This window comes from Vicia villosa, linkage group LG1 (assembly GCF_029867415.1).
Source record: "Vicia villosa cultivar HV-30 ecotype Madison, WI linkage group LG1, Vvil1.0, whole genome shotgun sequence".
Taxonomy (NCBI): Eukaryota; Viridiplantae; Streptophyta; class Magnoliopsida; order Fabales; family Fabaceae; genus Vicia; species Vicia villosa.
In genome coordinates this window covers 29171336-29196984 of record NC_081180.1, presented here as the reverse complement: position 1 = coordinate 29196984, position 25649 = coordinate 29171336, and the positions used below count along the sequence as shown (strand labels likewise).

The 25649-nt window shown below is 31.7% G+C and overlaps 2 protein-coding genes across 3 annotated transcripts; one reads left to right on the top strand and one right to left on the bottom strand.

Annotated features, from left to right (window-relative positions):
• The first annotated feature begins 16683 nt into the window (after positions 1-16683).
• On the top strand, positions 16684-21405 carry LOC131632796 (sugar transport protein 7-like). Of its 2 annotated transcripts, XM_058903533.1 has the most exons (5): positions 16684-17191; positions 19412-19731; positions 20016-20642; positions 20771-20968; positions 21057-21199. In XM_058903533.1, the coding sequence occupies exons 1-5, from the start codon at positions 17047-17049 to the stop codon at positions 21063-21065; spliced, it is 1299 nt and encodes a 432-aa protein (XP_058759516.1). In that variant the 5' UTR covers positions 16684-17046; the 3' UTR covers positions 21066-21199. The 2 variants fall into 2 exon arrangements, with proteins under 2 accessions (XP_058759516.1, XP_058759509.1); XM_058903526.1 differs by having other exon boundaries at positions 16689-17191; positions 20771-21405.
• Positions 21406-23776: 2371 nt separating this feature from the next.
• Positions 23777-24950, bottom strand: LOC131632812 (uncharacterized). Its single transcript, XM_058903542.1, has one exon. The coding sequence runs from the start codon at positions 24861-24863 to the stop codon at positions 24282-24284; it is 582 nt and encodes a 193-aa protein (XP_058759525.1). The 5' UTR covers positions 24864-24950; the 3' UTR covers positions 23777-24281.
• Positions 24951-25649: the final 699 nt, after the last annotated feature.

Genomic DNA, 25649 nt, shown 5'->3' with positions numbered 1-25649 from the left:
AACAGAATGACGGTGAAGAATTAGGAGAAGATGAAGCCATTTGGTAAATGTAAATGATGCTTTGTTCTTTATGAGAATTGCTTCAACAAATGTGTGTGTATAGGTGTATATATAAGGATTTATATGAAGAGACGTGTGTTTTTTTTAGATAATTAAATTGAACAGCTTGCATGGAAACTTCATTTGTGTGTGCAGATGTGCAAGCAAGAGTTTGTAAAAAGCGCAGCCAAACATGGTCAGGGCCATGTATTAAATCAGAAAGCTGTAAGAATCAATGCATAACCGTGGAACACGGAGTTAACGGGGATTGTGACATTGATGGCTGGGGGGTTGCTTGCTTCTGTTTCTTCAGCTGCTGATCAAATCAACTCTAAATTAATGTTCAACCAATGTGATGCTACTTAGAGAAGGTTTCATGTTGGAGGCTTCTTGAAATAAGGCTTAGAAGTATGAGCAATATGATCACAAATATATTGAGTCAACATTGCATCACGCACGCGCGTACAGTGCATCCTGTCATGCTTTTCTTTTTTTTTTTCCAAATTTTCTTTTTTATTTCAAATGCTAATGCCACATAAGCCAATTGGTCAAAATCCAGTCAGCACTTAAAGTAAAAGGGTGTGGTAAAACTTGCTTATAACTTTTATAAGGGGGCTTTCGTAAAAAAAAAAACTTCAGGGGGGCAAAACCGAATCTCGCCCTAATGGCAGGGGGTGAATTGCATTTAACCCTATTTATAATTAAAAAATTACTCCTATATATCAATATAAATAATTTATTGATATTTATAAACTAAAAAAATTAAAACAAATTATATTTTATATTTACTATTTTTTTTTCAAAAAAACAACTGGTAACAATATAATTTTGAGAGCGTTGAAAACAAATTTCTTTCGAATTCATTTTTTCAAAATTGGCAACATGATATTTTAATTTTAAATATAAATAAAAGGTCAAAATTTTTAATACAAATTAAACTAAATCCATATAATTTTTATTTATATTTAAAATTATAAAACATATATATTTTTGAACGGATATATTTTAAAGAAATTTTTTTAAAATTTAATAGTTATACATTGACAATGTAAACTTTTAAATTTACAATCTAATTTAATGATTACAAGATAGTTAAATGATAATTAATAATTGACGGTTTATAAAAATAACTTAATTGAATGGGTCGAGATTAGAATTTGAACGCAGGAATATCCAGGATAATTAAGTCTTTTACCGAGTTTGGGTAAGACCGACGAAAAAAGATAGTGATCCTTAGTGAAATAACTTATTTTTCCAAAAATTACAATGTTTAACCTACTGCAATATTTACCAAGAGTTGCATGTTTTTATTCTACAACATTTTATAAAATGATTCTAACTTTCGAATTCAAAATTCGAATTCACTAAATATTTTCTTCTCATTTTAAAACATTCATATTATTAATTATTAATTATTGTTAATAATTTATAATATGACGGTGTGTAAAGAGAGAAAAAGAATAGAAATAGAGTAGATTTGATATATTGTTTGGTATAAGAGAAAGAAGAGCGAAATAGAAGAGAAAGAAGTGTCTTATCTTATGACAAAGACATAAATACCCTTAGTAGAATTAAAATAATTTTTTAATTTTATTGTTGATATTTTTCTTAATTTTTTCAATATATGTGGAAATAATAAATTTACGTTAAATAAATTAGTGGATTTGATTTTTAACATTATTATTTTAATTTAATAATTTTTAGTTAAAATTTTTGTTAATTTTTATTATAAACATTTATTAGTGAATAGAATAAATTTACAAATAACTTTAAAACAATTTTTTTAATTGTTAGTAGTTCTTTATGTTTTAAAACGAGTCACGGTATAATGATGTTTCATTAGAACAACTATAAAAGTAACAGAATATAGCACAAAAAAAATCATGAAATAAATATAAATAAATGATACAAAAGGGGTAGCAGTGTCATCTTAAAAAATATACTCACCTGTTTCCACTTTCTTCGCTATACTGAGAAGATTAGAATAAACCATGGGTCCCACACGTTTATGTATCTACTCAATTTCTCTCTTTCAAACCAAACAAACAAACTTTATTATTTCTCTTCAACTTCTCTCCACTCAACTTCTCTCTCCCTTAATTCACCTATACCAAACATACCCTTAAATTTATTCTCTCTTGATTATTTTATGTTTTTTAACGAAGAGAGAGAATGAATTTAAGAGAGAGATAGAGAGGAAGGAGAAGGAATGAGAGAATATTGAAGGAGAGGATCCAAAGTGTATGACGGTGTATTTCATTTTCTCTAAACTTTATGCAGTATTTTTCTTTTCTTTCTGCGATTCTTATCCTGACTCTGAGTCGACTGAGTGCATCAGATATTGTCGATTAGGTCCCACTGCAGTCGCAATCGCAGTCATGTCAAAATCTTACAGTACCATACAAATACAAAACCATGGGCTGTAGCCTGTAGCTGTAGCATGTGCAAATACCCAAAAGGCCAAAACAATACTTCTTCACTTTCTCTGTTCAACCTTTGACTTATTTACAACAGCTGTTTTTTTTTTCATACTTTCTACTTCTAGTGATAATGATTATATGTATTTTCACTAATATCATTATTCAATCCATCACTAATTTTGATTGAATTAAACGAAAATAGGATATGCATTAATTTAAATTGCCAATGAATAACTATTGTATCAGACCAATCACTAATTTTAAATTAGAGATATGATTTCACTCAATTATCAATTTCTGTTAGACGCAATATAATTCTCTATTGTTAAATATTAAATTGTTTTTTTTTGGGCTTTTAACTTGTCATAAAAGAATTGCACAACATGATGTTAATTATACAATTGGTAAAGTTTCCGTGAATTTTTGTCTATGTAATTATTCGGGTTCGAAATATGTATTTAGGAGTGTAAATAGGTCATGTCGATAACATAACAGTTACCTACATGTTAGTTTACACAGTTTCAGGTTAGGTCACCCGTTTCTTTAAATAGAAAAGTCTCATGGTTTTTTATAAGTCTATTTACTTAAAAAGATTAGGCATCAGGCCACAAAAAAGATCTTTAAACTTATTAGGCCGACCTATTTAAATAAATATAAATAATTTTTTATTATCATTATGTTATATTTTGTATTTTAAATTAAAATATATAAATAAAACTTGATTATCTTGAAGAACTTGTGAAAATAAGATAAAAATAATTTTAAAAATATTATTTTTCTAAGTTCTTCTAACCAAATAGTTTAAGAGAACTTAAGCTAATAAGTCAATTAAAATAAATTAATGCAAATAAATTTTTAATCTCTTGGTCTTTTAGTTAGTTAGTCGGTCTATTTAAACATTATTTTAATTATTTATTTATATATGTCTAAAATAAATAGATTTTTATGTATGTTAACCAGACTTTCGAAAAGGTCAGCCTCAGACCTAAAAATAAGCTACGACAGGTCAAACTTAAAGGTTTAGTTTTTTTGATATATCAGACTTAGTCTTGGTAAAGCCTAACTAAGCCTAGCTTATTTTCACACGTAATAGTTGATTAATATATTTTAGTATAAAATTTATGTTTTAAGAAATTCTTGAGTTGATTAATATATTTTAGTATAAAATTTATGTTTAAATTCAAAAACTTACAAATTCTAATTTAAATTGAACTAATTTTAAAAGTATAATAAATTCTATTTAAAAATAATTATAAATATCCCTAATCAATTTTAAAGGCCCTAAACTTAAAATTAAACATAATAAATAAAAGATAGTACAATCTAATTTATCTTTGTTGTTATCTACTTAAATCTATGGTAGGAGCAAAAAACACCGACAAAAAATAGAATTAAAAAATTGACTCATTCAGATTGCTTTCTTTTGCTATTTTACATTTTTTCAATTTAAAAAAATAATTTTACAATGCATTTTTTAATTTAGTTTTCTTATACAAATTTAGTCACATCGTAATATCAATAAAATGCTAAAACATTAATTAAATAATAAAAACATAGAGAATAATAGAATAATCAAGATTGTGTTTGAAATAAGGGTGTTCGCGAGCCGGTTTGGTTCGATTTTGAGAGACTTTAATGTCCAAATAAACTGATCAAAAATATATTGATTGATTTGGATTGAATTTACACACTTTTGCGATAAAACCCAAATAGAATCAAACTAAGAAACAACGGATTGGTTTGGGTTTGATTAATCGGATACACTAAAAACAAATGTAGACAAATATTTTTAAAAAATATCTAATTTACTTCAATTAAATTTCAATAATAATAAAAAATTCCTAATTTTTTTCTTCTTGAAGTTGAATACTTTATACTAGTTTCCATTATAATGATATAAATTATACAAATTAGTTATCATTTGTTCGGATAGACGGGTCCGCGGGTAGAGTTTTAGAAATCTGATGTCTGAACCAATTAACATCGGATTTCGTTGGTTTAATTCGATTTTTGCCCAAACTAAATAAATGTCCGAACGAAATACTATCTATGGTTTGGTTTGGATTCCGGTTTGGTTCGGAGTTGTCCGAACCAATGAATGTCCTTTGAAAAATATTAATAAATAGTACATGTTACAATAATTTAAAATACTATTTGGAGTTTGCTGAATCACTTTTTTTTAGAGAAACTATGGACCTGTTTGTTTCAGTTTTAAAAAATATATTTTTTCTTTGTATTTTTAAAATAGATTTTTCAAAACCGTTTTTTAAAATAATACAAATTTTTGTATATTTGTTTTTTTTTAAATAAAACATTAATTTTGACATTCTATAATTTAAACATAAATTTATTGGAGACTAAAAGTTAGTCAAAATCGTAATTTTAAAAAAAAAAGTGCTATTTCAAAAATAATTTTCATGAAAATCTAGTTGAAATAGCTTCAAAATTAAGTGATTTTTTGAAATTTAAATTTTGAATTTTTTTTTTATAAATAGATAAAATACCTAAAATCACATTTTAAGAATAACTATTCAAATCAAATTTTTATTTAAAATTTTTATGAATAATCTCTTTATAAAAAAAATTCACTAAATTATGTAACACTATACAAATCATTTTTTAAAAAACATCTCTAAATTTTATGAGGTGTTTCATAGTAACAAAAATATCCAAAGATACAGGTCGGCATAATTTGGGGATGAATCAAACTCTATTATAGTGGTCAATTTTTTTCAACATCAAATTTTGATTTGGTTCCTTAACAATTAAGAAACAGATGGAAGACGGGATTCTTGCATCATGATTCTTTTTTATTTATCTTTTATCATTTTGTATATATTTAAAGAATGAAATAGATATAGAAATTAGAAGTGTGTTTGGTTGTAGAAAAAACAAATTATTTTACTTGAGATCGAGTATTGTTTTAAGTTTTTTACTTGAGATCGAGTATTGTTTTAAGTTTTGATATTGACATATTTAATTTTTTTATAAAAAAATAAAAAATTATTAATTTGATGCATTTTTTTATAGTTAAAAATTAAAAATTATAAAATTGACTCTGATTCTTTAGTTCAAACAATTTTCAACAGTTCGATCTGATTTTTTCTGTTATACGTTTTGATCCACTACAATTTTGAAAGGTTGATCGAAATTGGATTCAAATCTAATTCTCAATCTAACCGATTGAACCGTTCAATTCGATCCAATTTTTAAAATATTGATATAATTTTCTTTTTAATATATTTTACTTTTATAAAAGAATTCTATTTTTTATTTATACATTTTTTTAAATTATACTATCGAGAGAAATGCTAGCAACACTCTCTGCAACACTCATTTTTTTTATTGGTTGAAATATCTGTGGATCTTATCACTTTATGTGAGATTCATTTCCAAAATAAGGAACCCGCACATGTTTCAATCAATTAAAAGATAAGTGTTAGAGAGAGTGTTGAAAAGAGAATATTCTATCCCTCTTCATACTATCTATTACTATTATGAATTGAGGTAGCAATGTGAAAAGTAACAAAAAAACTAGACATGAATGAAAACAACAAACCAAACAACTTTATTTGCATTCATTATTCTAGACGGTCATCATGGAAACCAATTCTTTTGTCAAATCATATTGCAAAAGGAATGAAACATAAAGCCAATACAACTCCAACTTTAAATTAAATACCAAATGCCAAAAGAATGAACTTGAAAAAATACTTGAATGCGACCACTCTATATAGATATTGCCCCCTTCCTATCTATTATCTAATATAAATGTCATTTTAATAAATGAATTTTTTTTTATGATGAATGTCATTTTAATAAATGATTTTTTTTTATGATGAATGTCGTTTTTATTTTTTTAGATTTATTAAATAATTAATGTATATGATTTATTTTATAAATTAAGTATATTAATTATTTAATAAATTTATAAAATATTTTTTATAAGTAAAATTAGAGAAAGTATTTTTTAATTGTTAACGTATATACTATTTTCAAAATAATAAAATTAATTTAGTAAATATGTCATGTTTTTTTAAAAACAATTTTACTAATTAGTATTTAAAAATATTAAACAACATTATTTTAAAACGGATGGAGTATTATGTATGTAAGCATTTCATCCCAAATATATTTAGGGTATCAAAGACCCTAACTAAGCTATTATGAAATTAAGAGTTCAATGACATTAAAATCTCATTGTTGAAATCTAACATTCCACAAAAATAAAATGTGTAAGATAAAAAAACAATGAGAATCAAACTAAATAGCTTCAAACAACTAAATAATTTGTCAGATAATATAAGAAAAATCACAACAAGTGAGAAGAAGATTAAAGACAAATATAAAAAAAAAAAATTGTTTGCTCAATTCACTCTAACAGGACTATTATAAGAGAAGGAACATCCTGTTTTGTGAGAAAATAGTCATCCAAATTTTCAATGATAAATCATATTTTCTACCCCAAGTGTTTTTCAATTTCTCTAACTCTATATATGAATCACATAAATTCAAGGTTTACAAGTGTTCCTCAATCCCCTTAGATACCTCTAAAATTTTCCCGAATTCCAAAAACTTCAAAGAATTTTTACCATTGCCTCTTAAACTAGGATTACCACCTCTTTCCGATGTCTTCTTCTCATACTAACAAAAGTGATAGAGAACCACATTTATAATATTCTTAAACCCTAATGAGCCTGATATCTAAAACACGACCCATTATCAAACTAATCTACAAACAAAAATAACTCAGCTCGAGATTCGAGATTCGCTAAGACTGTCTCCGCCTAGCCGACATATCGTTATTGCCAATTGGACACCTCTGTCCATGAGACTCCCACCGATGCCACCGACCAGACTCCAACATATGCCTTTCGTAGTGTCGTATATTGCCTCCACCACTGCAATTCCAATCATCCACCGAACCTCCTATAATTGTCGGTTGTTTAACTATCACCTCACAACTCCAACTCTATCGTCAATTTCATAATTAATTTCTTCTAGTCCTGAAAAATATGTTTTCTTTTTCTCTTTTTCACTTGAGGTTGTAAGGCATACTTTTATGATTCTCCACATTGACTTTAAATTTATGGTGATGCAAATTGACTCATCAACCACATTACTACTCCCTCCAAGTTGAATCATCATTCAAAAACCTTGATTAAGTCCAAGCTATGCCTGAACTTTGATCTTGTCACTTTCATCCACTTGAACGCAACCATCTTTTCTTACTTTGGTAGTCCAGCAAGCCTACAAGTATGGTTCTTCAATAATCTTTGACTCTTTTTGCTTTCGAGTACCTCACTAAAAGTCCATACTTTTGAGTTTTGCAATCCTTAAGCCACATTCAAATCATAATATTCAAGTCCGACGTAATTATATCCCTGAGATGATACTAACTTCATCCCTTCCTTATCACAATTCAAATGACAATAAGAGGTTGGTGTAAAAATTCCTTCATTATAACCAGTATCCATAGCAAGAACCTCCACCTCAAATCGAGTATTCTCTACCATAGCTTCTAACACATTCATATCCAAGACTCTGCTCTTACTTCCTTAACGAGTTTCACTAAAAATTAATACATCTGTTTGTGATGAATCTTCCAAGTGCCTTTTTCCACAACTTATAGCCCTTCTTACCTTCTGAATAAATATTGAAGACACACTTCACAATTTTACCATAAAGTTGGACTAGTTTGAATGAAATAATGGAAAAACTATGTAGAACTTTAAATTAGAGTAGTCTACAGGTTTCCTAATCCAAACCTCCATAGGTGTCTAGAATTTTAAGGTTAACAAGTGACTCAAAATACAAGAGGAGGTGAATTGTGATATTCGGATTTCAAAAACCGATACATAAAATGCTTTGATTTGAAATAGTTTATATTTGAAAAGAGAGAAATAAACAGATAAAGTGAAAGAATACTAGAAATGATGAGAGATGGAGAAATAAGTAGCAAAATAAAATAAATGACATAAATATAAATAACTAAGGGTAGAAATATTATCTTGCTTCAGTTTTAAATCACATAACCTACTCCAGTCCCTAAGAGTTTCCTATTCAGATTTCCACTAAAACAAACTTATCTTTTTTCATGGGTTCATCCCAACAACCTTCACAAACAACTTGAGTTTTTGCACCATATCATCCAAACAACTACCAAAAATATTCCTATCAAGTGTTACTTTTTGAAATTCATTTATAACTGGTAATTGTATTTCAATTCACAATTTGTCTTAAAGTAAAAGGCATTAAGAACAAATAAGAGTAAATCAAACGAGAATAAACTACTTAATCATCACAAGAATTAATTCATGTTTACAAAGTTCATTAATGACAATGACTCGTCCCTAGTACTAAGTAGTTTAGCTACTCATAATCGTAACAATACATTGAAAGAATTATAAATGTTACACATAAATTCGTGCTGAGGAAGCTTCAACACAAATCTGTTGACATATGCTCCTTGACACTCCTTGCGTGTTTTTTGTACTCCATGATGCTTTTTTCAGCCTAAAACCAAAAATATACAAGAAAAACACGATTAAGTCATTTAAATACGGATTTAGGAGTCTAGATGCTGCCAAACGCGTTTGGGGGCACCTGGATGCTGCTAAACACATTTTACAAAAGGGGAAAAAGATGATTTACCCATTGACTTCTTTATATGAGTTTTATCCCTCGATTTTATCTTTCATTTGTCGTTGGTCATACGTCAATCAGTGTTACAATGCTTTAGATATGGTCAAAATACCGCACATATTTTAACCTATTAATTGATTACAAGCCTCCTTACTCGATTATGAGGCATTGCACATTATTTAAATTGATTAGAAGATAGGTTTAATCAATTATCCAGAGTATTTTGCTTTCTTATTTGACAAAAAAGAAGATAACACTTTAAGTGTTTGATCATACGATCTTTCACAACTTCACAATTTCAAGTTCACACCTTCACAACTTCAAGTTCCTTTGCTTAGTTAAACTTTGTCCAACACTTTCAATTCGAACTTGATACACTTTATTGTGTGCTTGCTTCTTTCCTGACGATACCTTAGATATATTCTTTCTTTTTCAATTGTCATCATCTAAACCACTTCAAGATATTACTTACACAACATATAAAACCATATTCTTCATCTTTTTTATGATGATAATGCATCTCTCAAAGAGTTGGTAAAACAGAAAGATATAGATAAATGATTTGGAATTGTTAAGCTCCCATCATAAATAAATAAGGAGGATGAGGAGGAGAAGGAGAAGGATAAGAAAAATGTTTAACTTTATGGTGTTGAATTGCTATTGAGAAATACCTTTTGAATCTAGTTTACGATGATCATCTGTGAAATGCTAAACTCTAGAGATAGATTTGGATTTAACAATCATTAAAAGTATCAATTCCTAATTCTATTATATTGGTTAATAGGTTGAGAGATCGTCGATTAAACAATACGGTTGAACCCCCGTCATTGTTTAGACATAAATAATGTTTGTGAACGATACGAGATGATATAGATTAATAGCTAGGATCTATATAACTGATCAGGAAGATTCATGCAAAATAGGTTAATAAATCTAATCCCAACAAGCTCACATCTCTTTTAATTTTCTTATCATTTACCATTGTTACATTTCTTTAATTTACGCAAACAAATATCTTATGATCACTTCACTTAAAATCATATTAATTGTTGAACGACAGCAATATCACACTAGTTCTCGTGGATAAGATAAACAAAAATACTTACTTTTGATTATACGTACATCACACCCCTGGTTGATCAAATTATGAGGCCAATCGTCTTTTTTGGCAGAGAAATTTTGTGTCAACCCTTCAAAATAATGCATGTGTTGCTAGTATCCTTGTAGGAGAAGTTGTGAATCATTCGATATATGATATTACAATTTTTCTAAGGGAGAAATATGTTTTGCATGTAGGAAAATGAAAGTAAGAAATAAGGAAGTGAAATCCAATCTTTTAGGATTGTTCAAAGGATTGTTTTTCCATGAAACATATCAGGTTTGTAGCTTCTCAATGAAGAAATTTAAATCAATTTTTTGAAACTATTTCTTTGATGATATGAAATCTTGTATATTTGCCAAAAGTGGTGGTGCTGCGAATGCTAAAGATAGAAATAAGTTGGTGTTTTTTTTTTTGGAGCCAAAGGAGAAGAAAACATGAGTCTTGGCAAGGTTATTCTGTAAAGTCAAGCTTTTCCAACATTGTGTTTTGATGAAGACAACTTTAAAATCTCTCAAGACCATGTACATTTATCAAGAAGAAGGAAAAAGATGCATGACTTTGTTCAAGCTGTATGATCAAGTTTCAAGGTATATGAAACTCTTAACACATACAATCTTAGTGCTCAACCATTTTAATTCATGCATATAACATGTGAAAAATATGTTTTGAAATTAGATTGATAGTCTTGGTTAAAAATTTGAAGACTTGCATGATTAATGATTTTAACTTAGAAAGATTTCAAAGTTTTCTAAAGTGCAATCAATTGCAGTTTTTGTGCGATCAATTGCAAGTTTTCAATAGTGCAATCAATTACAATTTTTGGGCAATCAATTGCAAAACACTAAGCCAGTGCATATTTTCAAAATTTTCAAAAGTACAATCGATTGGGGTTTTTGAACAATTGATTGCATCACCCACTACTACGTAATTTGTTCACATTTTCACATAGTGCAATCAATTGTCATATTTATGCAATCGATTGTCATCAGTCATATTTTAAAAAAATTTAACATTGTCAATCTTTGCAATCGATTTCACCTGAACCAGAATTGAAAAATGCTTCGTACAATTGCACCCATTCAGCATATATTTTCATGGCAATCATCACATCTTTTCAAGAATAAATATTCTGATTTTCTATTAACCATTGCCATGATTTTGAATGGTTATTATCATCTCTATAAATTGATTTTAAAGTTATATTTTTCAATTACCTCTTTCAATCAATTTAACAGAAAAACTCTCTACATATTTTCACAAAACTGAAATTTCACCAAGTGATACTTTTGAGTCATATTTTTCATATCATATTCATAAAGTATCTTCAGCACTTAAGAGAGTATTTTGTTATTAAATTTCATATTGAAAGAGAAGAAGTCCTTCATAGGATTTATATACTACAAATTTATTTATTCAAAAATTCTTGTTTGTATCACATCTTATTTTTCCAGGATTGTTGGAATTAAGATTGTGTGAAATGTATTTCTTATTTTCAGGATTGTTGGAAACAAGAAGTTGAAAGTGAGAGGATTGTTCTCATTTCAACTTGTGTCCTTTATTTTTCTGCACTCTATTGCTTTCATAATCTCACCATAAACCAGAAAAATAATATCCTTCATCACTAAAACCGGATAATTTTTCAAAGTCCTAATTCACCCCCCCCCCCCCCTCTTAGGTGCACTCTTAAACTTACATATTCTTCAAACTTCGTGCACTAGTAAAACAATCAAAAAGGTTAGCAGTAGATCGAAGTTGATAACTTTTAACTTTGGAAATCATATGACATTATTTTCAAGTAGAAGATTTGGAGAAGTCATGTTCATTTTGGGACATGTAAATAGGTTTCCAAGAGCCAATACAAATAGTATCTCATATGAAAATATATATTGTTTCCATGTTGGTTATGAAAAGGTAAGGAGATAAGTATGTCCTCTTGGTGGAGGTCATAAGATAGCTTAAAAAGGGCACTTTATTCCAATTCATATGATAGATAAATATGAGGAAGTGAGAAGGTTCATAATGATTTAGATTTTGATTGGGGAAAGGAATATTTTGAAAAAATATCAATTAACATTATCAAAATTCTACTCAAGATAAATCTTAAAAGCAACATCTTTTTTCTTCTTCATTTATTGAATGAAGTGGAGAATTTCATACAAAATAATATATTTTCAAAAGTTTTCATATATGGATAAAAACTACTACTTACTATTATAAGCAAAAAGGTTCATCTTCAGATTCATTGAATAACTGATGTATCTAGTTTATATATACTATATACATCAATTATTCAATAAACCTAAAAATTGGATATTTACTTATAATAGTTATGGGACGATGTGCTTTGGTAGAGGGCTGATGAGTCTCAAGTAAGGGTCGGAGGTGGTTAACAGAACTTTGATGATGTTCAAAGACTAATAGACCTTAACAACTAGTTGGAGATCCCTTTTCAAAATACCGCATAAAAAATATTATAGACAAGTTTGGAAATGTCATTACCCATAATATGTCAATATTGTTTGAAAAATGCATTAAAATCCATGAGTCACGCGGTTTGAAAGTATTTAGAGATATTAATGATAAATACACCCCTTACTTGGTTAAAACTTTTGTAGGAGAAGTTGGTCATCTCATAAATCTTAAGGTGGTGAGTGGAGGGAAATAAATGTATGGCATTGTTTGGTGCTATAGAGAATACATTTTAAAAAAATTGGGCTTCATGTTGAATGACATAACTATTTTATGTTCATATATCATTGGGGAACTTGATTTTGTGGATTTTGTTCCTCTTTCTTTCTGCAGAAGACTAAATGTATTTCGTGAGTAAGTCCTGATGTGGTGTGAAAATGACATATTAAATGTATAATTTCTCCGCCATCTTGACTTTTTGAGCTGCAGACAAGGATAAAGTCTTAGTGCCTAAATGTCTTTGAAAATAAAAAGAGAGGTTCAGGGAGCGTCTTGGCACTCTTGTTATCGATAGAGACCGACTTCTTCGTGAGTTTGTAAATTCGGCTAACCACTTAACGGAAATGAAGCCCGAGAAAGTTTGAAAAACTGCTTAAGATGACATGTGTTAAGTTTGAAAATGTTCATTTGTCTAAGAAGTGTGGGGAGGTTGTAGAGTTTTGATATTTTGTCATGCAAACGGCTTTTTAGAATGCTTTGAAACAAGTGGAATTCTTTCACCCCGAAATGAAAATATCGAGAGATAATAGATGAGAGGCCAATGATTAGATTTAATATCTAGTGAGGAGCGAGTGGCCGTTTAATTAGATGTAAAGACTGATGGTAAACAAGTGCATCGAATCCGGTGTGCAACTTTCTAACGAGGAACCACATGTTCATATTTCGTCTAGAGAATTCCTTGACTGGGCGCTCGAATTGGGTCGACCTTATTGAACACTAGAGTTAGTCCAGAATAATTTTTTTGAAGTATAATTAATTTTGTCTCTATAATTAAATTAAATTTAAAATTTTTATTTTTATTTTTTAAATCTCTATGTGATTTTAATATTAAAATTTACTGTTTATTTTAATTTTAAATTAAAATATTAAAATATTATTTACTATATCTTTAAAATTAACTTTTAGCCTTAATTAATTGTGAAATGTTAACTTGACACTAAATAATAACACTAAACCGTAACAAAAGTTGAACCTACATGGTTATGGATGCTTTGGAGGTTGATGAGGTGGATGTGCTACGTGCATTTGGTGAGACTCGGGGCTTTCACCTTAGGATGTTTTGGTTGAGGACTTCTTATCAGGAGCATGTGGATGCAGAGAGGTATCATGTTGCCGCTAAGGCGTACATGCTACATCTAGTGGCATGTACTCTATTTGCAGACAACTCTGGAGTTTATATAGATGTTTGATAGCTTTCTCTATTCAGCGCCTTTGATACTTCATGTTTGGCTTAGGGAGTGGCGGCATTGACGGTGTTGTACACGGCGCTTGATGCTGCATCTCGTCCTGACACCAGACAGCTTACTGGTAACCTGAGCTTGTCACAGGTATATTATAATTTATTAGATGGTTTTATGTTTAATTATTTGGGTGTATTTATTTTATGCAGTGTTGGATCTACGAGCACTTCCCTCACATCTGTGAGCAGGAGATCCAACGTGTTGCGGCTAGTGACCCATGTGCGAAGAAGTGAAAGGCCAAATAGGCCATTCCAGGAGAGTTGGATGATGTCATTTGGACACCATATACAGCTCACCACCCTCATTGTCCTTTTGAGGTATCTACTTTATATTCAGGGTATTTCATATGGGAGAGCCCTGTGGCTAGACACTTTCCTAAGAGATATCTACGCTAGTATGGTTATATACAGGGCATCCCACGTTCGGTCCCAGAGGCTCCAGTTGATGGCATTTATCGTTGGTTTCATAGTCACATCATCAACTCCCCCGTGAGATCATTGATACAGCCCTTGAGGTTTAGGAGCCTGGGCAGTGCGAGGATGGATACCTGAAGTGATTCCAGTGTGTCACACCCTAGGGTCATACCACCTGCCACAACATCTGATGTTCTAGGGCCTTCAGGTACCAAAGATTCTTCCGATCCACCACCACCACCTCCATCTCCAGCAGGTGACCAGGACAGCCGCCTACAGTTCATCGTTGTTCACTTAGATAGCCTCATGGGTTTGGTGAACCCTGATAGTGAGGTTCATACTATTTTAGCTAAGTTGGTCGATGTTGCCTGTGGAGGACCTATGTAGATTTATTTTTTTTATGATTGTATTATATGTATATTTTGTTCAGACATATTTTTTATTACATAATCTTATTTGCTAGTACATGTTTCGATTAGATAAAGAAAATAAAATAACATCAGTAACAAATAAACATAGTTAACAAACATCATATGCAAACAAAACATAAACAGTACTCCGAAACATGAAAACCTAGACACTAACGGATGACTCTGGATGTTTCAGACACTTCATTTTGTCGTCCACGGATCTTCGGATCTACGCGTCCAACTCGATCGGACCTTTAGCTATCCTACGACGAAATGATTTCCACATGGCCTTCACATCTTCATCATTCTTCAACTCGATTAGATTGTATTTCACTCTTCCATTTGTATCAATTCAGTCCTTCTGAAACTCGATCTTTGTCACCCTTCTGTTATCGGAATCAAGCAACAAATTATTCAACGTTTCTTTTAAGGTGGCAAAGGATTCGGGCTCATCTGAAATGTTGGTTTCAACAGCAGGGTTGCAGCCATTGAAATACACTTATATATTAATCAAATACTGAGAAAGAGGTATTTTATTGAGATATGTTATCCAATAACCCTAAGACTATAAATGGCGATGCATTCTAGACCACACATATGTGTCGGTGCAATCAGGACCCTCCAAAAGTGTCGGCAAAATCTCAACCATTGAAAAAAACTTAATATTATAACATACCGGAAATTTCAATTATAATAAAATTTCTGGTATACCAGAAATTTCAAATACACTACCGAAAATTTGATAGGGTGTACCGAAAATTTCGTCCGAAAATTCTTTGAATCTCAATCAGAGGTAAAAATGAAATAAAAAATGGGGGTGTTTATTTTAATTTTAAATAAAAATATTAAAATATTACCTACTTTATCTTTAAAATGAACTTTTAGCCCTAATTAATTGTGAAAAGTTAACTTGCCACTAAATAATACTACCTCCGTTCTCATTTATAAGAAACGATTCTCTTTTTAGATACATTGAATAAATAATGTATCTGAACAACATGTTGTTCAGATACATTATTTATTCAATGTATCTAAAAAGAGAATTTTTTTTATAATGAGAGCAGAGGGAGTAACACTGAACCGTATAATACTATTTTATCACCGCATACTAAAAAGTTGAACCTAATTCTGAAAAAAAAAAGTACTACTCATACTAAAAAGTTAAACCTAATTCTGAAAAATAAAAGTATTTACGTACTAAAGATCCTCTTCCAGCTTATAAAAAAGAAAACAACATATATTCATTATATAGTTTAATGTATAAATGTATTTAAAATGTGTGTTATTATTACACATTCTTAATGTAGTGAGTATCTTTGCATGCAAAAAAACCGTGAAAGCGCACGGATATGTGTGTGTAAAAAAGAAAAAGCACCAAGAAGCCAACAGTGTTTTTAACATATAATAAGGAAACTGGTGGTGCAAAATCCAAGATAGGACATTTTAGAATAGGGTAGATCGTGACAATATTAGGTTGGGTGAAAGGTACATCTCCAATGAGTGGTAGATAGATGACGAGAGTACTATACTGTAACAACAAGTGGATCTACAAAACTGTTCAATCATTCAAATTTGTACGAAATTTTTACTATATTCACAAAAAAAATTATCTTTGTTTTCATACATAAAAACTACTAGTACTACAGTAATATAGATTAAATCTCTAACATGTTACTTACGGATCATAAACTTCTCTAACAGAGCCAAAAACAGTCCAATATCATAATGGGACCCATAAAAATCATAGAATATGTGTAGTATACGGGTCTTGTGTTGGATTCTAGAAACTTGGTTTCCTTTTTCATTTTATGTGACAGAAACCTGTCTTCAATTCTACGTTGAGTGCGGGAGCAATAATGAATAAACAGAAACTACAAATTCGGTCAATAGTAATAAGTTGAACAGCTTTGTCAATTTCATAAAAGAATCACGGAGCAAACACGTTTATTTACTTTAGACTTGTTTTCTCACCAACTAAAAAAGCACTTTAGAGTTTAGACTTGTATATAAAATTGAAGTGATGTATGTTCTTCTTCTTCTATAAAGTATTAGTGTCCCTTTTATGCCTCCTGTAATAATAATAAGGAAATGGAAGATGGGCCTTACAGTGGAAGTGGGGTGGATAAGGGAAGGGCACAACAATATAAAGGAAGGGTCACAGTTCATGTTATCATCGCTTGCATTGTTGCTGCCACTGGCGGGTCCCTCTTCGGCTATGACGTTGGAATTTCAGGTTTGTTTTATAAAAGTTCTTCTTTACTACTTGTGCGATCTATTTAGATTCAGCCCTTGTCCTGTCGATTTGTTTGATCTTCTAACTAAGAAAGAATATATGTTGAAAGCTTAAAAGGGAAAGGTATATGGGTTGTACTTGGCTGACATAAGGCTTAAGAATAAGAAACCAAAAAAGTATCTCATTTTCTGAGTATTCTTTCATATTCTTTAAGCCGTCGCTGTTTTTCTTAGATGTACAAATTTTTCTCCAACAAAATCTCAAATTCTGCATTAGATTGCAGGATATCTGTTATTTTGATTCTGATGTTCCAAATCAATTATTATAATTTCTTTAGCGTAAATCTTGTTTTTATGACCGAATGTACACCTGTCTGATTCTGAATGACTGCTTTTTTTAGTGTGTAAATCTGAGTAATACTGAAAACATATTAATGAATGAAATGGAGATCGTTACCAAGGTATTTTATATTACAAGTATCGGAGAAAAGGTTGAGTAAGAACTGGAACTGGTTTAACCGAAAGACTGTCAGAAGAATAACTAACTAAAAATAATCAACTAAACTAATTTATATTTAACTCCTAACAGTCCCCCTCAAGCTCGAGAGTATATGTTAAACAATCTCAGTTTGGAATATATTTTACGGAGAGGTGAGGGTTCAAGAGGTTTAGTAAAGAAATCTATTTAATTGGTGTGTAGAAGCTACTGGAAGATGAAATAAGTCAGCTCGAAGTTGCTGTCTAACAATGTGACAGTAAAATCTAGGTGCTTTGTCCTTTATGAAAGCTCGGTTGGATTCATAGCAGTGTGACGAGTGGTGCATGTTGGATGAAAGAGATGTGAAGATCTTAAAGGAGATAGGTGAGTCATTGAAGCTCACAAGTTGGTGATTCTAAGGCTCCATTATTTGGGTTCTGATGATGATTGAAAGACATTGGTTTGTTTCTTCAAGCGCCGTGAAATTAATGAGATGACAAATCCGGTGGTTGAGCAACGAAATGTCTGACAAGGGTCCGGACTAAATCACGGAAGGCTTTAAGTTGAATGGTTGAGTCTGAAGGAAAGAACAAACCTTGAACACGAGGATGTTGCATGAATTGGCTCAATTGTTGAACGACAAAACTAATGTCGGGGGCATTTGTAAGGTAAAGTAAACAAGCGGTAATTCAAATATCAGAAGATCATTAAGAATAGCATTTGTGTTGACATAAACGTATTCTCTTGTTGGTACGAGATACTTCTAGACCAAGGAAATATCTGAGATCTCCTAGATCTTTGATGTGGAAGGAGAAGTGTGGAAAAATGTTTGATAAGATCTTGAATGGATTTTTTTGTGAGAATAATGTTGCAGCATATTACAGAAGAGAACTTTATGAAGAGGGTAATGGATACATCAGAAGAATTTGAAAACAAACAGTTCAATTGATTTCACCTGAACCTTTGAAGAAGCAAATAACAAGTTCAGATTCCCTTTAATTTTATGAGTAGAATAGCTTCACAGTTACATTTGATACTGCAAGTGCAAGAAAGTAGTGACGGAAGATCTTTCCACACTTTTCAGATTGGTGAAGTATTCGGGAACAGTATGTTCGCCTGGTTTCAAAGAATGGATTTCTCAGAAAATATTAGAGGATCTGAAATGTATCGCATTTTGGTAAACCATGACGTTTCACATTGCTTGTGAATCAAGACTGAGGGTAGTTTATAAACAACACTTACACTTCTCAAATCAACGGGACTTCTTTTACAAAAGACAAATCCGGGAGGGCTCACACAAAGCCGAAAGCAAACAATACCTTAGAAACGCATTATAGACTTGAGGATGAAACATTGACATCATCTCAGGGAAACGACGTCTAAGACACGCACGATGGCTAACAGACACTTTACCTCCTTAGCCTATACCAAATTAGAGTATAAATCTGAGCAACACTGAAAACATATATTCAACGAGAATATGTCTCGTATTTTAATCATTTTCCTTATCGGAATATTTTATTGCTAGATTTTATCAGTTTTCTTAATAACCCCGTGAAATTGAATTAATGAAAAGAGAAGATACAAGCAAGGCTATATGAGATGGAGTCAACCTATGAACCAATAACAGATCAGTTATAGCAGAAAAATAACATTCTTAAACATAAGCTAAGCAAATCAAATGTACTTTGTCTATAGTTAACTTATCAGAAAATTGACGCATGTGCCATGGTTAATTAACAGGAGGGGTTGCTTCCATGGATGACTTTCTTCAGAGTTTCTTCCCCGCGGTGTACAAACATAAATTGGAAGCACATGAAAACAACTATTGCAAGTATAATAATCAGGGCATTTCTGCATTTACCTCTACTTTATACATTTCTGGTTTTGTTGCATCCCTGGTTGCAGCTCCAGTTACAAGGAAGTTTGGCCGGAGGACAAGTATCATAATTGGTGGTATCAATTTTCTCATAGGCTCAGCTCTTAATGCTGCAGCTGTTAATCTGGAAATGCTCATCATAGGAAGAGTTCTGCAAGGTGTTGGCATTGGATTTGGAAATCAGGTATAGCATTTTATTCTATAATCTTTTATCCGTTCTCTTAGAACAATCAAGCAACCATTTATCGTGATTAGAAACCAAAGTCCAAAGTCTAGATAACCATAGTAGGAGTATCAAATGTAGCTTCGAAAAGTGGCTACCAACATTAATTATGTGAGTGTTAATGTAGGGTCAACAAATTTTACTCGAAAATAAAAAAAGGAAGTAATGCGATGGAAACAATCGAGGGTCAATAAAGTATGTTTGAGTTAGAAGATAATTCAGTTATACTATACCTCTTTTTGAAGGCTATTCCGCTCTATTTGTCAGAGATGGCGCCGACCCAATTTCGAGGAGCCCTGAACATGATGTTTCAAGTCGCAACCACTTTTGGGATTTTTACAGCAAATATGATCAATTATGGAACACAGCAGATTCAACCATGGGGGTGGAGGTTGGCCCTTGGCCTTGCTGCAATACCAACTCTTCTGATGACTGTCGGAGGAATATTTATTCCAGAGACTCCAAATAGCTTAGTAGAAAGAGGATCAAAGGAACAAGGGAGGAAGCTCCTTGAAAAAATGAGAGGAACGGATGAGGTAGACGCAGAGTTCCAAGATATGCTTGATGCAGGTGAATTGGCAAACTCAATAAAGCACCCATATTGGAACATCCTTAAAAAAAGATACAGACCAGAGTTGGTCATGGCTATCTGCATGCCTGCATTCCAGATTCTGACCGGCATAAACTCAATTCTCTTTTATGCTCCAATGCTATTTCAAAGCATGGGATTTGGCAGAGCGGCGTCTCTCTACTCCTCAGCCTTGACTGGAGTAGTTCTTGCCTTATCAACATTCATTTCTATTGCAACAGTAGATAGATTGGGGAGACGACCCTTACTCATCAGCGGTGGAATACAAATGATTGTATGCCAGGTATGGAAAAATCACCATTTAATGCAACTTTTTCGATTATGCTTACAAGAACTATGACAGTAAAAACAGTATATAGCACTGCACTTGAGTCTTATCTTTGATAATAGTCTCGTTTTTCATATGCACAGGTTATAGCTGCCTTAATTTTGGGGGTAAAGTTTGGAGAAAACCAAGCATTGTCGAAAAGCTATTCAATATCAGTTGTAGTTGTACTGTCTCTCTTTGTTCTAGCTTTTGGATGGTCATGGGGGCCACTAGGATGGACAGTCCCGAGTGAGATATTTCCGTTAGAAGTTCGATCAGCAGGGCAGAGTATCACAGTGGCTGTAAACCTTCTGTTCACTTTCATAATCGCGCAGGCGTTCCTTTCCCTTCTATGTTCTTTCAAGTATGGGATCTTTCTGTTTTTTGCAGGGTGGATAAGCATCATGACAATATTTGTTGTCTTGTTCCTACCTGAAACCAAGGGAATTCCAATCGAGGAGATGTCAATTATTTGGAGGAAACACTGGTTCTGGAAAAGGATACTGTTGGATGATGCAGATCGATTATCTCAGGACTCTGGAACTGAATTAATTCATTTAGATGTATAATCAACTGCACATGATGCAGTATAGAACTGAAAAGTTTATTCAGATCAATAGAGTTTACCTTCCATTTGCCTCCTGTAATTAAGAAATTAGAGAACTATAAAGTTAGTTATAAAGGACTGGGTAGCTCTTATTGTATTTGTGGAAAATGATAAAATTTATTTATTGTTTGTGATGTCATCTAAAACATCGCAAATATACTGAATCCAGCCATAAAACAAATGATGCAAACTCCACATAGTATTACAATGAAAAATGTTGGTAACTTAGTTAACCATTATGTAAAGAGGTCTGGATTCCAATACAGCAGTAAATCTTGAGGGAGAGTTTCGCAGACTCTTCCCAGTGAGAGAATAGTCATTACAGTTTATGCGCATAGAATACTGGTTCAAATAAAAATATTAGCAATCCTATGATTGGATGAATATTACAACGCAAATCATTTGCCTCTTTAGGGGGAAACCCAAATAGAGCAAGTATCTGAAACAGTCAAAATAACGTACTACCTTACCGATCTTAGATTGGCATTAATGCACACCAAAATTGCAGGGTTCCATAGTCAAATAACGCAACATGCTTGCCTTTATAGAGCAAAATGGTTGTCTTGTAAGGGTTGAATTCCCTGTGACTCCATTAAGATCAGGAGAACTGATTTATTACATCTTGACTAAAATAAAATAAAGAATGAAGTGAAGATGCAACAAAATACTCTCCTGGAACTTCTCATCAGAGATTTACCATTTGTTTAAATTATTAACTGTCACGGAATCTAGTTCCTTTATAGTGCACCTATGAAGCACCGATACTTCAAAATCCCTGTCGTATCGTATCCGATACGCTCCGATACGCCGATACGCTCCGATACGCTGCCGATACGTATCGAAGGAGTATCGGAATTTTTTAAAAAAATAAAAAAATAAAAAAAAATCCGATACGGCTGCGATACGCTTCCGATACGTCCCGATACGTGATCTTCAATTTTTTTTGCAGATTTTATTTTTTTAATGACTCTTCGTTTATTTTTTTATTTTTTAATAGTCATTATTTATTTCCCTACTTAATTCTTTCCTAATATTTATATTCCAATAATTTTTTAAATCAATTTTTAATATCTTATTTAATTAAATTCATCATTATTCATCATTAGTTGGGACTTCCTATTAGGCATATTAGGCAATAGTTGCACGTTAAGATAAAAGTAATAGGCAATAACTATTAATAATAACTATGCTAAGTTTTCAATGCCAATAATATTGATCATTAGTGACTATTATTAGTGACTATTTATATGACTAACATTTTCCAACATTGATACTATACCAATATCTTAGATTTAATATTTTTTAGTAATATAGTTATGTATTGAAAGTTCTATTATGAGAGTGGTTTTGTTAGACTATAATTTAACTAAATATTTTATTTTAATCTTTATATGTGTATCTTAAACGTATCGTATCTTGTATTATTCAATTAGTAACGTATCGCCGTATCGGATACGTATCGTATCCGATACTCGTATCGTGTCCGTGCTTCATTGTAGTGCACAGATCATGTGAACCAAAATCAAACAGAACACGAAAATCAATTGTCAAACTAGTAATTGTTATCCTGAAAGTTATAATATCTCCTGATAAAGATTCCCCATTTTTCTATTGATCAAGAAATGCATTAGAGAACTCATAGTCAACATCATTAGAAATTTAAAATAGTGTTGCTGCTTCTCCATTAGTATGTATGTTTGAATTGATGGAAAGGACCGAACATAACAGGACAGAAAATATATCCCACTCCATTATTTGGATTGGATGGAATAGATTTCATCATATTAACAATGGAATCACTTTATTTACAACTTCATTTCATTCTATATAATATCACTCATCCAACCATACACATAGCTATGTTTGGATATCATGAATCGGAACGGCTCTGCTCCATATGTGATTCCATCAATTCAAACAATGAAATATCATTTATTTCGTTCCATTCCGCTCCATCCGATTCCATCAATCCAAACAAAGTCAAAGATGCAGATATTAAACAATCCAAGTCAAAGATGCAGATATTAAACAATCCAGCATTTTGGCATGCATAGGATTCAAGAAAAAACTTTCGCTTAGTGTTATCCAACTCAGGCAATAAAAGGGACAAGATAACTTTATCATGAATTTGCTTAATCATGAATTTGCTTTATCATTTTATTCTATTTCATTCCGCTCCATCTGATTCCAACTATCCAAACAAAATCTTAAGATGCACATATAAAACAATCCAGCATTTTGGCATGCATTACAGATTGCCCAAAGTATAAATGAAATCACTTGGGACAAACGATTCATGAAAAAACTTTCATAATGATGCGAGCTTAGTGATATCCAACTCAGGCCATAAAAGGGACAAGATAACATATATTCACTTACACAAAGCAAACCACAGTATGGTCATATTTGATTAAATAGATAAATCAAACATCTGAATTCTCAACACTAGTTCTTCAAGAACAACTCAAAACAGAGCAATAACATTTAATATTCAGATCAGCAATGAAAAGTAATACTAAAAGCTTTCTTCTATTACCATTGAATTTCACAAATACTGGTACACCAGCATGAAAATAAACCAGAATATAACAAAAGACCCAAAACTTAAACCTAGAACTAAAACAACTAACTTTATTCTTCAATATGAAAATCAAACACCTTGACTTCACAAACCCTAAATTGAAACTATACTCTATATTCACTTATATCAGACTAAAAGAAATTACAATAGATTCATCCCTTTTGTCATCAACATATGAACTAACCCCAAAACCTAACTGTAACTAAGTTCCCTATCAGGAACTAAACACTGAACAATTAACCCTTCAATTAAACCTTCATTACTAACACCTTTGCTACGCTTTCAAACCTTCTTCATGCGTTCGCACCCTGCGTGCAATCCTCTTGAAAAAATAAAGGAAGCACGCTAAGGACCCTGCGAACAAACAACCATCCATGACAAATCATCTACTCGGAAAGAAGAAAGTAAACAAACGAAAATCAACTAATCATTCCAAATCAAGCCGTAACAACCGCCTCAAATCACTGGTAGCCACACCGTTCTTCCGCAAAAAAAACGGAACCGGAACAGAACTCGGCGGAGGAGAAGAAAAAAACGCCGATCCAGCATAAATTCCGTCTTTCAAATTCGACTCCGAAATCTTAATCTGTTCCTGCATCGCTACTGGATCAGGTCCAAACCGATCCGTTGATCCCAACACCAAATCAGTTTTGTCCAAATCCAGATCTAAATCCAGATCCAGATCCATAGCCTTCAAAACGAGTCCCCCATCTTCGCTAATCTCCGGACTCAACTTCTCACCTCTTTTCAGAATCTTAACTTGTCCCATAACAAGATTCACCGGAGCAACAGTCCGATCTCCGGAATTTCTCCGATCGTTTTGCTTAACCGGCGGGGAGGACACCGGACTCCGTTTCCGGCGACGATTCTGGTTGACATAGGATTTGCAGTTAGGGTTGGGGCTACAGTTTTTGCGAGATGGAATCGGTGAGGAAGGGACTGACAAGGCGTCGTTGGGAAGAAAGCGACGTTGAAGGCAATCGTGTGAACGGAGAATCGCGGTTCCCATTTCTAGAGAGAGAAAGAAAACGTGTGTTAATGGAGGAAGAGAGAGAAAGCATTACAGTTGTATTTTATGGATGTGAGAGAGAGCGTGATGAGGTCGTTATTTATAGAAAATATCTTGGTTAGAATTTTATTTTATTTTCGAATTATTAAAAAAATATTTTATTTTCGAATTATTTTTTGATAGAATCGCGAGAATTTGAACCGACGGGATTTTTCTTGTACCGGTTAGGTTTTTTTAGGTTACGTTTTGGAGTTAGATTGGGTATTTGACAGGTTCGTGCGTGTATAAAAATTAGGCTCGTATTTTTTGAAATGACTAAAGAGCCCTTACTTTGGAGAACGTGTTAAGACTTTGTCTGAAATTGAACGATATTTTGGGTTGGGGCGTTTCGATTTAAATTTTTCTTTTTTTTCTTTTTTTGGTCGGTTTTCCTTTTTATATACTATTTGATTTGATTTCGAATTTAATATCTTTGATATTTTTTATTTCTTTTACATGGAGATATCCATCTCTTTACTTTCTTTCTTTTTTTTTTTTTTACCGATATCACTTCTTCTAAAGTTAATCAATTTTATTTTTAATGATAGAAAATGCGTATAGAGTATGTTGTTTTTTTTCCATTTTACTTTTTTTAAACGTTTTTATTCACATTGAATTTGATTTGTTTTTTAAGGACAAAAACATTGAATAAAATTCTTATTGAATTTATTCTAATTGTAAATTTGAACAAACATTATATTTAATTTAAGGGAAATTTAAATTTGGAAGAAATCAACTAATAGAAAT